Source organism: Trachinotus anak, unplaced genomic scaffold (assembly GCF_046630095.1).
Source record: "Trachinotus anak isolate AG129_WGS33_773 ecotype Australia unplaced genomic scaffold, CSIRO_AGI_Tana_v1 ptg000013l, whole genome shotgun sequence".
Lineage (NCBI taxonomy): Eukaryota > Metazoa > Chordata > Actinopteri > Carangiformes > Carangidae > Trachinotus > Trachinotus anak.
Window position 1 is genome coordinate 24491232 of NW_027273864.1, and position 13413 is coordinate 24504644.

Sequence of the window (13413 nt, forward strand, 5' to 3'; positions counted from 1 at the left end):
CTGCAGCTCAGGGTGTCACAGAGTAGCTCGTCATGGTCACAGAGCAGGAAACCAACACAGACAGCAAGTGCATACTGCCTAAGACCTTACAGAAAGCCAATCTGGAAAACATTTCTACCACTGGCATCCTGTGAGTCGAAGCCTATAGGCTTTGCTTCAAATGGCTTTATTTGTTTATAGTATATTGACTGTTCTGCACATCTGTTGCAGCTTATGGAGTTTAAAAAAAACAGCCACCTCTTTCCTTTTCGCTGCTGCACTGTTTCTTCAGTAACAGTACATTGCAATCACCATATATCTGCTGCTGTCGTAGATTATTTCTGACAGCAGTGTTTATTTTTGTTTTAACTTGCAAGTGTGTTTTAACCAGATTTGATGGATGTGCTCTTTAGTTCCATGCATTGTGCATCTACACCTTGGAGCATGTGTGCTAAATACTCTCTGAATTGTCTGATGGGATGTCTCAGGAGAATATACGCAAGCGGATTCAATATCAAAAGAGAAGCATTGTGCTTTTGTTCTTGTACTTTCTCACGAAGAATCCCCTTTAGATTTACCCTATACTTTAAAAGACCACAAAAGTCCTGAACTGTTGCCTAACATTTTGTAAACATGCAATTGTTTTTTTACTTGCATGCAAGTATGCTCTGACTCACTTCCTTTCCATATGTATTTTTTCTATTCTCAAAACAAATCTTATTGACCTTCCGTGAAACTGCTGTGAAAACTAAACCTACCCAACCCGTTTCCTCAGTGCAGGTACAATTAGAACAAATTTATAATTATATTACAAACAGTTTCTTCAGGGTATAAATGAGAATCCTGATTCTTTCTGGTCAGTTTGCTAACTCTGTGACTTAAGATCACAATTTTTAAATTCGTCAGTGAGCATTAATAATGTTGTGTGGAATAACTCATCAAAGTATGTTGATGATTCCAACAGCCTGGCGTGAATATGACTGTAAATTTAACTTCTTGGATGCATTTTAGACAAAAGGTCACTGCTGTTTTATCCAAGAAATCTTACTTTGTAGGAATAGAAGTCAAAGTAATGAATTGGATACCCCTGGGATCACTGAGGTTTGGCTGATGAATCATTGGCTACTTTAAATGGCAGATACTCCCGACAAAACTAGAGCTTATTAGCTGAATATGTGATGGACTATATTCTTTGAGGACTTCTGCCTTCTTTTAGATTTCCAGACATAGAACTTCAAGCTTCTCAGACAAATTAATGAGTTCAGCATCTAATGAAAGAAATTAGCTTTTTTTAATGTCTTTGTTTAAAATGTAAATCTTCAAAATATTTGCAGCACAAGCAGTGTGTTTATTCTGTCTGAGAGTAACATTTCACAAGCAATGGATTATTTGTAAGAGCCCCTGGCAGAGTTCTAAACAGGAAGTTGTAAAACAGCGACTCTCCTGATGTGACAATCCTTTGTGGGAAGAGAATTTTTTGCTTCCCGTTCATAATTAACAATATAGCTTCAAAGATTCATGGTTCTGTTTTGACTTAAGTCACAGGAACCGACAAAAAGCAATCAGTGCTCACTGTTAAATTAGTGGTGAGGAAATTTTTAAACTCCTCATTGAACTGCAGTTGTTAATTTAATTATGGTTAATTTATTTGAACAAACACATAGAAGCACATACACATTGTAATGCACATTTTATGGAGCTTTGAAACTTGGGAGCCATAAATCCCACAAAGTTCACAGATTGGCTACATAGGAAAGGAGCCTGTCTTGAAATGATTTCATAAGTGCAGGAGAGAGAAGCTGAGACGGGGGGAAAGTGAGGGTAGGTGTGGGAGGAGTAGGAGGAGGAGGAGTAGTGGGAGGGGATTTAATTTCAAACTGCAGCAAATGTTGACCGTTACCTCTCTGGGCTGAGCAGCGAGGTCTTTGAGCGGGAAGAAGAAAGAAGAAAGAAGTGCTGGATTGATGAAGTCACTTCTTCACAAAACAAAATGTGTCTCACAGACGTCCCTGTGTGGGTTCTCTTCACAATGTCAGGATACAGTCTTGGCACTGTGGATATCATGACCTCCAGGTCTGCTGCGTAGCCCTGCAGATGTCCACACAAACACACCCCCCCAGGCGGCAGCACTGAAACAGACACTTTTTGTTATTGACACATGCTTACCCTGTGGCCTCTTCCTATGTCACAGTGTCTCACATGATCTCCTCACACAAGTGTAAACAGTAAATGAATGGATGAACAATGGTCATTCTGTCTCTGTGAGCCAGCTTCCATCAGCTTGTGATAATAACTTTGACCAGGAGATGGCACCACTAGACTGGTGTGCTGTCCAGCTCAACCTGCTGGACATTAGCTTTGTGAATATATCATTAAACCCCTCATTTAGTGCTTTATACTGTACATTTTACTTGAACTGAAATCATTGTTCACCTGCATGTGTTTAAAGACTCTGGCTTTTAGGCAGTGAGTAATGAAGACAGTTATGAGCATAAAGCCGACAAGTGACCATGTCGTTGCTAGCAGACGCAAAAGGAATTACTACAGCAAATTGGTGAAGTAAAATGCCGCCATGGATTAGCTCATTCAATAAATCCTGAAACAAGTTGTTACTCTGAGAGGCTGAGGTTTGGCCGTTTAGGATTTATTCTTACACAGTCATCAGGGATTTCCTTTTTTTCCTGGTTTGGACAGCTGTCTTTTGTCCTTGGTGAGAACAAACATATCAGTGCCTGTTTGATGGTGTGTGCTGTGATAATGCAGTATGCATTTAATTAAAGCAGCAGGAGACTGATGCTTGCAGACCTCAGCAGCCCCAAAGCTAAGTTCCAACAGTGCCTAAGAGAATTTGTTGCTTGATTGTACAGTGGTGGGCGACTACATTATGGACAGGAAAAAACAAAAGTATGACACAGTTGTATTTGTATACACAGACAGTAAGTGCTGCTTCTCTTCCCAGCTGAAAAGAACCACAAACCATACGGAAAGGCACCTCCATACTAAAACTATACTTACAAGATATAACAAGAAGAAATCTTTTCCAGAGAGAGAGAGAGATGTATTTTTTTGTTGGCTGTGTGTGCAGTTACCATGCAATCCTGCACGACGGGTAACACCTCTCTGGCTGAATCCCAGCTAAAACACATCAGTATTTATAACCTTTAGTGAGGTAGCATTTAATGTTGGGCTGGTGTATTGAAGGGCTGCAACTAATGATTGCTTGTCATATGCAACCAAATGTCCAAATCCCAGACATTCAGTTTACTATCATACAGTGGTTAGAAAAAGTGAGTGGGATTTTTCTTAAAATATGGTCAAATCTTAAATTACAAGTATGACCAAACACAGTCTGCTGTCACTAATGACATAGAAATCACTGTATTCAAACATCATCATTCAAACATTCACAGTGTAGGATGGGAAAAATGTATATGAAGGCTGGGCTAATGGCATCCATCAACAAAAAGTCTGGAGTCACATCAATGAAACAAGATTGGCGGTGTGGGTTAGAGCTACTTATTTTTCTATTTAATCTTAATCTAATCAGGCAGTCTCATTGAGATTAATTGCAAAGACACAAGACAACACAACTACTCAATACAAGAAATTAAGAAACAAAGAATTAAGCGAAACAGTCACAATAATAATAAAATACGTCAAATAATAAAGCTTCAAAATCTCCAAGGGAAATGCACTTTGACTAATAAGAAACCACTCAAACATTTTAAATTTGCTATTAACAAGAAGTATCTGCTGATATGAACCATGCCTCACAAAAAGAGATTACAGAAGCCAATCAAGGATTGTTTTGCATTTCCGTGAAGCTGGAAAGGATTAATAAGAGTTTAGATATTCATCAGTCCATGGTCAGACAAACTGTCTATAAGGTTTAGTTCTGTGGCTACTATCTGTAGAGGTGGATGTCCAGCTAAAATGACTCAACAGATCCATAACGCAGAACGCACCCTGAGGTGGATAAGCCCAGAGTTAAAAAAAAGCCCTCATTGCTCCCCTGAAGGAAAATGTTTTTTGACTGATGGAACGAGGGTGAACTGTTTGTTTTGCTGCCTCCGGGCCTGGACAGCTTGCCACCATCGAGGGAAAAATGAATTCCCAAGTTTATTAATGTGTTGTACAGGGTAATATCAGGGCGGCCGTCCACCTGCTGAACCTCAGTAGAAGTTGGTGATGCAGCAGGAGAATGACTCTGAAGTAAATGTACTATAGGAATTTCCTCCTGAATGTTGTGCAGATCTGATCTGCAGCTACCAGAAGTGCTTGTTTGAGGACATGAGGTTCAACCAGTTATTTAATCCAAGGGTTCACATGGCTGTGTTCAATAAAGACATAACATTATGATTGTTTGTTGTGATATTAGCTTAAGCACATTGTATTTGTCTATACTTGTGACTTAGATGAAGATCAGATCACATTTTACAACCAATTAACAGAGAAAACCAGGTAATTTAGAGGGGGACGAAACCTGTGAGCATTGTGCATTTTTACTGGAAAAATAAATAAAACAATTAATTAATTAGTGAGTCCAAAATTCAAACATATTGAACTCTGATATAAAATATAGAAGAAATTAACCCCTGACCAACCAGATTGTCTTCTTTTGTTACTCGTCTTTTTCTCACTGTTCTGCTAACAATATACAGCACTACTTTCTACAGTATAGTATTGGCCACGAGGTTGTTCTTACACACTGTGCTCCAACACTGCCTTTTGAAGCCAGAGGGTTTGTATGTCATCAGCAGAAGTTGGGGCACCTGTAGGAATCGTTTGCATCAACTTTCCAGGCTTAATTTACTTACATTGCATACATAAAAATATGAAAAAAATGTATTTACTGCATGTAATGAGGATGTGGTGTGATGCGATGTAATACAACCCAGCTAGTGCCACATCCTTCTCTGTGCTAGACGACAGTGAAGCAGAGTTTCGTCCATTGAGTAATAACACAAACTCACTGGGTTGTTCAAGGTACCAAGGCCTTCTCTATTCATCATTCATACCACAGTTTGAATTATTCTTCAAGATCTGCAGTGTGTGTGTAAGGTCCGTTTCCCCTTGACTCAAATATTCTGGGCAGCAGGAGCAGCTGAGGGTCTGTTGTACTTGGCAGCATTCAACCAGTGATTTCACAGAAATTAAGCGTTGCACTGTTATTTTATGTCACGTCACATATATAAGGTGAACACAATGATATCAATCATAGGTCAGAGCAGAATGAGATATTATGACATCTGTCAGGGATTGATAGAAGGATAATGGGATTCTAAAGGCTGTAGTAGATCCATAAACCTGCCTGGTACCATCCAGCTACACAGTCTATCAAGAAGATATCCTGCGGCTTGCTTGGTTGTCAGTAGAGGAGGTTTGAGTCCCAATGATCCTCCTGTGTGTGTGTGTGTGTGTGTGTGTGTGTGTGTGTGTGTGTGTGTGTGTGTGTGAGAGAAGTAAGTGTGGGGGAATTGCCGGCTGCTGAGTGTAGTCACTCTGACAAGCAAAGAGAGATGAGACGAAAGACGAGGGGTTAGAGCCTGGCAGGTGTACAGAGGACCCTTCGATATGCTGATGACACCCCCACCTGGATCTGACAGGTTTGGGTTTGGGAGGCCTGGATATTCATACAACCCTCCTTCCTCCTCTCCCCCTCTGCTCTGCTTGCCCAGAGCCCTGAGGGTTAAACATGAATAATAAATTCTGGCTCCTTATGGCAAGTGCTCAGGATCCTCTATATGCTGCTCACATGCCATACCAAATTCTGTCACAGTATGACAGCAGAGGAAACTGCTCTTCATTCCGAGAGGCTGTTCATCACATGGGGTTGTTTTTTTAGTTTTTGTCTTTTTTTTATTATTATTAGAATTCAAAGGGATATAGTAATTTCCTCCAGGATATTTCTTTGCTGTTTTACAAGCCCGGCTCCTCTTTGGAATTAAATGTGCTTCTCTCACCAGACAAGTATTTGTGCATATGTAAACATCATTTTTCCACCGTAGTTGAGCTCATAGTCAAAATTATTGGCTGCCTTTGACAAAAAGTGTTTCCGACAAACACTTACTTCCAGATATACTGCAACAAGGACATGGAACACATTTTCTCTATTATACCAATATCTGTATATTTGTTTTTTGTTTTTTTTTTTGTTTTGCTTTTTGAGGAAGATAAATAAGCTGGTACTGATTGTTCCATGTGTCCATCATTAGCTAACCAGTGAAAAAAGAGGCTGTGGTTGTGTTTGGTATGGACGTGCAACGCCCTCTTCCTGTGCAGCACTGCAAAGCAATCCAGCAGATGTTCAAATATATTCAAATACAACCAAACGCACTGCCAAAGCGCTGCCAAATGTAATGTGAAATCTCCTCAAAAATGAGCCCACTCTTTACATTAATTATACTTTACTAAAATCTCCAAAAATACATGGTTAATTGATGTTAAGATATTAACTGTAACACCTTTTCAAAAGGATGTTCTGATGGTTTTTTGACTCCAAAAACTAAATTTCAGTCTTGAAAGTTAAGCATAATTCCTGGAGTTCCTCACTACAACTGTAACTAAAATAATAAAAAATTGATGATAATTCATGTAATGATAATTCCATTTTGTAAATATGGCTAAGGGTTTATGATGCTGTAATGCTTCATGATATACTGATGTTTTGAGTGTATGGGGCCATTTACTGGTTGATACAAAGCTGGAACACTTGTTTTATTTTCCATACTTGGAGATGTCATTAGAGAACTAACACGATTTGTGCATGGGGCAAACAATTATATTAGTTTCTAAGTACCAAGGCGTAATGGTGGATGTACCCCTGGGATTTCAGATTATGTCTGACATCATCTGGCATTTCGAGCCTTTCCATCAAAACTCAATAACAGCTAAACTATTCAATTATTATGCTAGTGGTCTACGAACTGAATTACAATAGATCATCCAGTTATGTGTGGCAGAGTTCACACTGTCTTGAGAATAACCTCACCTCTAACAGCAGTGGCATTTTGTCTGCGAGATACAAATCACAGAAACTAAGCAGTCTCATATATGTGGTCATATAATGATTCTGTGGACAATCAGATGTGTTTATATTATGTTACAGTAATGTCAAATATTGTATGAACTAGAGGAGGTCAACATAGGATTAAGACTGTAGTATCACATAAAAATGTACTTTCAATATGAATATAAGTATATATGAATAAGTATTTCACCTTTTCAGAATTCACCACAAAAGAAACCAGGCAAAAATCATTTTCATCAGCTGCGCATTTAATGTATAACAACAGTACAAAGTGAATCTTTTGCTTGCAAAATAGGAGTGTTTTTTATGTACAGTATTTATACAATAATATAGTTTAAAAAACATTACAGTTTAAACATCTGACAGTTTATTGCACAACACATTTATAAATTATCATCATCAAAACACACATGAAACAGATGATTTCTCTGTCATATTTCAACACTTAACAGGAAATGTATTTATCATCTATCTTATTTTAGCTTGTTCTTCTAGATTAACATGAATCAAGGTCCTGTGGGGAGCATATTAACCCCACTGATACTGAAATGGTAAAGAAAAAATGCAGTCTCCTAAATGAAGTTGATAGACAGCCACAGTGACTTTTTATGAAACAATGAAACAGCCTCAAGCACAGAAAGAAGTTCATCTTTCATCATCGCAATGGGTGAAACAATCAAACCTAAAACCCTGATGCACGCGCGATGCCTCAAACTGAATTTCTCATCGTGATAATTATTATTTTAAAGTTTAGATATGGCACTCTATAAATACAGCAGCAAGGAGACAACAGGCAGTCAGGTCGAATATACACCGAACGCGAAATAAAAATGTGAATTATATTCCGAAACATGGAAATAATCAGGATGTAAAGCGAAGACAGCACTGTGAAGCAGTACATGTTAATGAATGAACTTTACACGGACCAACTGCTGATCCAGACACATATATCAATAATCATATACCACACTGTGTACAGAATATAAGGAACACCTGCTTCACACTAAGCTGCAGCTCCTCTCACATCTCAGTATCTCTTGGATTAGAAATTCTTTTCATCTTTTTTTTTTTCTTTCTATGTTTAATATCCAGGTTACGTTCAAAGTGGATTTATTGTGAAAATCAATAAGGCATAAAAACCCTCATCTAACTTAATCTGACCAGATTACTCCTCAGCAGCAGCAGGTGTTCTTAATGTCTCGTACACTTGGTGCATTTCAAGTATCATGCTGAATGTAAACAATGACTGATGAGACGGGGAGGGTGGGGTGGGGGGGGTGGGTGGCGCTGTTGGCCAGGGTTAGGCTAATCTGATCCTCGATCAGGCTTATAGCATCATTAATCATGCTTTCTGCTACAGTTCAATTTGGTCTCCACTTATCTTTGAATGGCTGAATTAGTGGTCTATAGATCACTGTACAAAATTTCCTATCTTAAATGGGATCTTTTCCGTACAATGGCATGTACTATTAATAGCTTCTACAGGAGCATTTAACATGAATGAAACATGAGACATATTATATTTGGCACAAAAAGCCAGGGACTTGGTCTGGAAATATATCTACATATATTTCAGGTTTGAAGGTAATGCCCTCTTGGTGTTGGATTATTAAAGCGGGATGCTCACCTTGTCAATGACAAATTCGATGTATACTGTTCTATCCCCAGCAGAGTTGTAATTCATTAAACAAAAAATAACTTATGACAAGGAGCTCCAGGTGGGAAAATGAAAAGTAATGATGCCAGAGTCTTTAGTGTTCTCTTTTTAAAGCCTTTAAAAGGCAATAGAAAAAGGCTTAACAACACAAAGTTACACATCTCTGCTCCAAATGGCTCCAAATGGCAACACTGCTCCAAGCCAGTGATATGTGGTCCGACCAAGTGTCCTTCATCTTTGACATATAAAAAGTACTTTGAGTCTTGTCTCAACACATGTACCGTCCCATTAAATTAGCTCCTGTCTTTGTTGAGCTCCTTCAATGACTTTTCAAGTCAAGTCCTTTTTCATCAAGTGCTGTTTTATGACATTTAGTATAAGCACCAGCTACAAAGACAAACCATTACCCAGTGGGAGAGAATTGGCAGCAAATTCAGCAGCCGTGATGGCCCAAATCCTCTTTGTTTGTCTCTATAGGAGCATTTTAGAGGTTGGATGTTTGCCTGTTGGAGTTTCTTCTGAAAAAACGATGACACTGGATTCAGAAGTCGTGCTTTGGGACAATCTGCTGTTTGATGTAATGTTGTGGTTTGTGTCTGTACATTTGTAAGTGTGTGTTTGCATGTGTGTAAATCTCTTTGTGGATGTATTGTTTGTTTATCCGGTAGGTCCAGAAAATCTGCATTGCCTCTGCGTACATCAGTGTGTGTGTTCATATGTAATTGTATATGTGCACGTGATGTGCATGCGCAAGTGAGTGTCTAATGTGTTGCTGATGGATTTAGTATTTGTCTGTTGTAGTATGGTGTGATGTATGTGTGTGTATGCACATGTATATGGACTGCATGTATATAGGTGTGTGTGTGTGTCTCAGCTTTCTGCAGACATTACTGAGATGATCTGCTCCACTTTATACGCCAACTTTTGCTTCTGTGCCTGTTCATCCTGCTCCAGTGCCTCAATGATCTAAAACACACACACAAAGACACACACACATGGGCACAAACTGTGAAACCAAGGACATGAGGCATATCACCAGTCAGCTACAGGAACCATACAAGCAGCAAACACACAACAGACCTGCAAAATGTGTTTTACTGCATTTGATAAAAGTTCAGTTTCTAAATTATTATTAAGATGCCACTTTGAGCTTTGGGAATTTGTGATGGGCAATTTTCACATTCTCTGACATTTTATATAACAAAACCATGAACTGATGAATTGAAAATCAATCCACAAATTAATCAACAATAATAATCAATTTATGTTTTGGCCACTTGGGGGCAGCACGACAAATTGAACAACATTGAACCACCTCAAGTTGTTATGGTGAACTTCTTAGCAAACAGTTGCCTATGTACACATCCAACAGACAAAGAGCAATGTGGGCTTTCAGTTGTGTTTGTGTGCAGCCGACTAATTGAAGTCAAGTATTCACTCTCCTTTTGGATCAAACTCTACCAACTCACGAGGGAAACATCTGGCTCTTTAGCTGCTTAATGCTCCGCTGTGGTCACCAGCAAGTCAACAACTTTGTCTGTCTGCTGTTTGGTGCTGAGCTGGGGATTTATCCGAGCTTTTGGCTGAAAACAGCTGCTTGCTGTGGCTAGAAATGACACTATGTAAGTGAACACAGTAAAGTTTCGAGCTGTGAACTCAAAACAATGAGATGAAAGATTAAAATGCTATGAGCTGTGGGGAACTGCAGAGCTGGGTGATGATTCTCTGTGGCTTCATCACCACAGGTGATACAGTTACGTTACACACAGTCATTTGATCTATTGTTAATAAGAATAAATATTGATTATAGCTGCTGTGATATAAGAAATGCGAACTTCAGTCAGCTAACCACACCAGAAGGACCTCTACAGCACAGCTCCATGTTCCAGTGTGATGACTGGGCCTCACCTCTTGGCTGTACTTGCTGACGTAAGCGTAGATCTCATGGAGGGCACTGAGCACATTGAACTCACTGGAGTGAAGGCGAGCCTGTTCAGCCAGATAGGCATTCATATCCTGATCACTGATGGCAGGCAGGCGGTTGATGTCAGCATAATACCTGAGAGGGGATACACACGGATACACACACACACACACACACACACAGAGTCAGTGTCAAGGGCACAGCTGAGCACACCAGACCTTTTTTCTTCACTTGGATTCAGTCTGTTGTTGTGAAAAGTCAAGAATGTCCGATGTTAAAGGCGTCTGAAAATCAGAGGTGTTTTGGCAGAAAGATAGGGAAGTGTGTCACTCACGAGTTCAGTCATTTAGGAACACTCCCACACTGACACACAGACTGTATCTAAGAAAATCTTCACTTGGCTGCATACAGTATTAATTCTGTCTGTTTGCTCCTGATTAATTGTATAAAACCAACCACAGTTTGAATTCATAACTTCATAACTGTATTTGAATCCATATTTTTAATGTAAAAAACTGCAATAGCAGGGATATCTGTTGCACCAAACACTGCAAATAGGTAATACCCCTAAATATAATATGATGAAGCGTTCATGGTTATAAAAAACACTCAAAGTGCACACAGTACACCACTGTACCTGACAATCTCTCTTAGTAACACTGTGAGTATAGAGATGGGTCTGAAGGAGAAAATCGTGATTCTCATTTTATCCAGAAACTTAACTCTCATCTTACTCCTAGAAGAAAACCTTAAGTTAACACTTACAATAATCTTTAACATAACAAGTCTAATCCCAGGAAAACCTAATATTATGTCTCAGTAAAACAAATGTCAAGTCTAACTTTCACCTCAAACACAGGTCCTGATTCTTAACCAAGTCTGTGTGTAACCAAGTGATGACAACCAAAAAGTCCTTAGTTTGAGGAATTTTATACATCTATCTATTCATATGAGGACCTTTGTCTTTGTGCGCACAAACAAGCCCCCATACATACCTTTCAACCCAGCTTTTGTAATGTGGTATGTCCTTGGCATAGAGTAGTTTGGTGGAGGGTGAGTCTTTGCCCAGACGGTGTTCAGACGTCGAGCACGAATCCATAAAGGTTTGGGCCACCACAGACAGACAGGCATCCGTGATGCTGCTTTTATGGATGTCAAACACAAACTGAGGATTCTTGATCACATTTACCCAGAAACGCAGTGGCAGGCTGCAGATATTGAAAAAAAAGAAGGTAGAAAAAAAATATTTTAGACAATGTAAAATCTGTCTGTAAAAAGAAATAACTTCACTGTTCCTTTTCAGTTTGCATTTGACCCGTCCCTTATTGACTTATCTCATTCATTAAGGCATGAGAAGAAGCTGAAGATGTATAAAAAGACTCATTTAGAGCTATAAAAACACAGGTGGAATAAAATAGTTGAAACAATGTGAAACACAAGAGAGTAAGATAAAATAAGAAAACACCGCTATTGCAGAAACTCTAAAATAATAAAATTAACAATAAGATAATCATCATTATAAAATAGAATAAAGAAGAATCAATGTTTAAAATGAGGGGTTTAAAGAGAGGTCAAGGTGTCAGGTCAGGTCCGCTCTGTTGGTGATGAGTAAAATTTGAAAGTGGATTTTGAGTTTTGTTGGAAGCCGATGCAAACAGGCTAAAACTGGGGTTATCAGGTCTCTTTTCTTCACATATAAGCCGCTGCGTGTCAGAAATCCCTCTCACCAGTTGCTCTTCCACGTGTGGCGAACATCCATGTCAAGGATGCCGTGTCTGTCAGCCTGCTCATCCAGGAAGTCGAACATGTATTTGATTGCGAGAGGCAGGGCGGTGCCCCGACACACTGTGCTGAACAGAGTCTCGAACAGGTCATCCACAAACTTCTGCAGTGTGCCCTGTCGGAAACAGCATACGAGGTCAAAAATTAATGCCAGGACAAAGTGCCCGTTTGTTATTATTCTAAAATCTAACTGTGAGAACTCGCACCATTTGACTGCAGACGCTGTTCTTCCATTATGTTACTTCTAGGTGTCGTTACTACAACACACTTTCTATAATATACTGAACCTTTGTTGCGAGTAGCCTCGTCAGGTAGATCTCAGACACCATCTTGCTGCCTCGCTCTCCCTCTTTCTGGTCCCCGTGGTCGTGGTTCTTGACTAAGTGCCAAACTTTGACCCCGCTCTCCAGGTCAGGGGTCAGCATGGGCACACGGGAGTGGGGGCTGTCGGGGCTGGTGGGGGTGGAGCGGAAGGGTACATCCACACCTAGATGGTTAAGTTGGAGATGTTAAAGAGATATATATTCCAAAATGTTCTAAATGTAGTTTGTAAGAATATATCCTGTCTGGTGATCAGACAAATGGAGAGAAAGCCCAGTTTGTTCGTGAATTTAAGGCAGACTGTCTTTTTTGTAATCTGTATGTGGGCAGGTTGGATGTGTGTGTTTAGACTGTATAATCATTTGCTGCCATTATTTCGCTGGTTGTCATAGTAATGATACAGACATGCACTCACTGAAGACATGCTATCTATCTGGGTTCTGGTCGTCGCTTTGTTCTTCTGCTCTTCTTATTTTCCTGTGTGATTTCACATATGGGTTGTGTTTTTTTTTTTTTTTTCAAAGAAATCACTTGAACCTAATTTGAAAGTGTGGAGCTGCAGTTTCAATGATATGACATTTCAACATAATGTATCTGAATCTAAAGTGAAAAAATGTATTTCCTGTCCCTTAGAATATTAACATACACCACATTGTGATTTTATTTGCTTGTCCAAACATACTGTAGAAGTAGCAACCTAAAGCCATAGATAGATTTTTC

General features: G+C 39.3%; 1 protein-coding gene and 1 long non-coding RNA gene across 3 annotated transcripts in view; one reads left to right on the forward strand and one right to left on the reverse strand.

The window, feature by feature from the left end:
* LOC139630020 (uncharacterized) overlaps nt 1-13413 on the forward strand; it is a 110596-nt gene that overhangs the window by 25378 nt on the left and 71805 nt on the right. The gene's annotated exons all lie outside the window — the stretch shown is intronic.
* LOC139630018 (plexin-A2-like) overlaps nt 7237-13413 on the reverse strand; it is a 62711-nt gene continuing 56534 nt past the window's right edge. Inside the window, exons 27-32 of the mRNA XM_071492975.1 lie at nt 12660-12859; nt 12318-12487; nt 11586-11798; nt 10575-10725; nt 9553-9632; nt 7237-9184 (exon numbers count right to left, since the gene is read on the reverse strand). Coding sequence (XP_071349076.1) covers nt 9151-9184; nt 9553-9632; nt 10575-10725; nt 11586-11798; nt 12318-12487; nt 12660-12859 — 848 coding nt within the window. The 3' untranslated portion in view covers nt 7237-9150. The remainder of the gene's footprint in view (nt 9185-9552; nt 9633-10574; nt 10726-11585; nt 11799-12317; nt 12488-12659; nt 12860-13413) is intronic.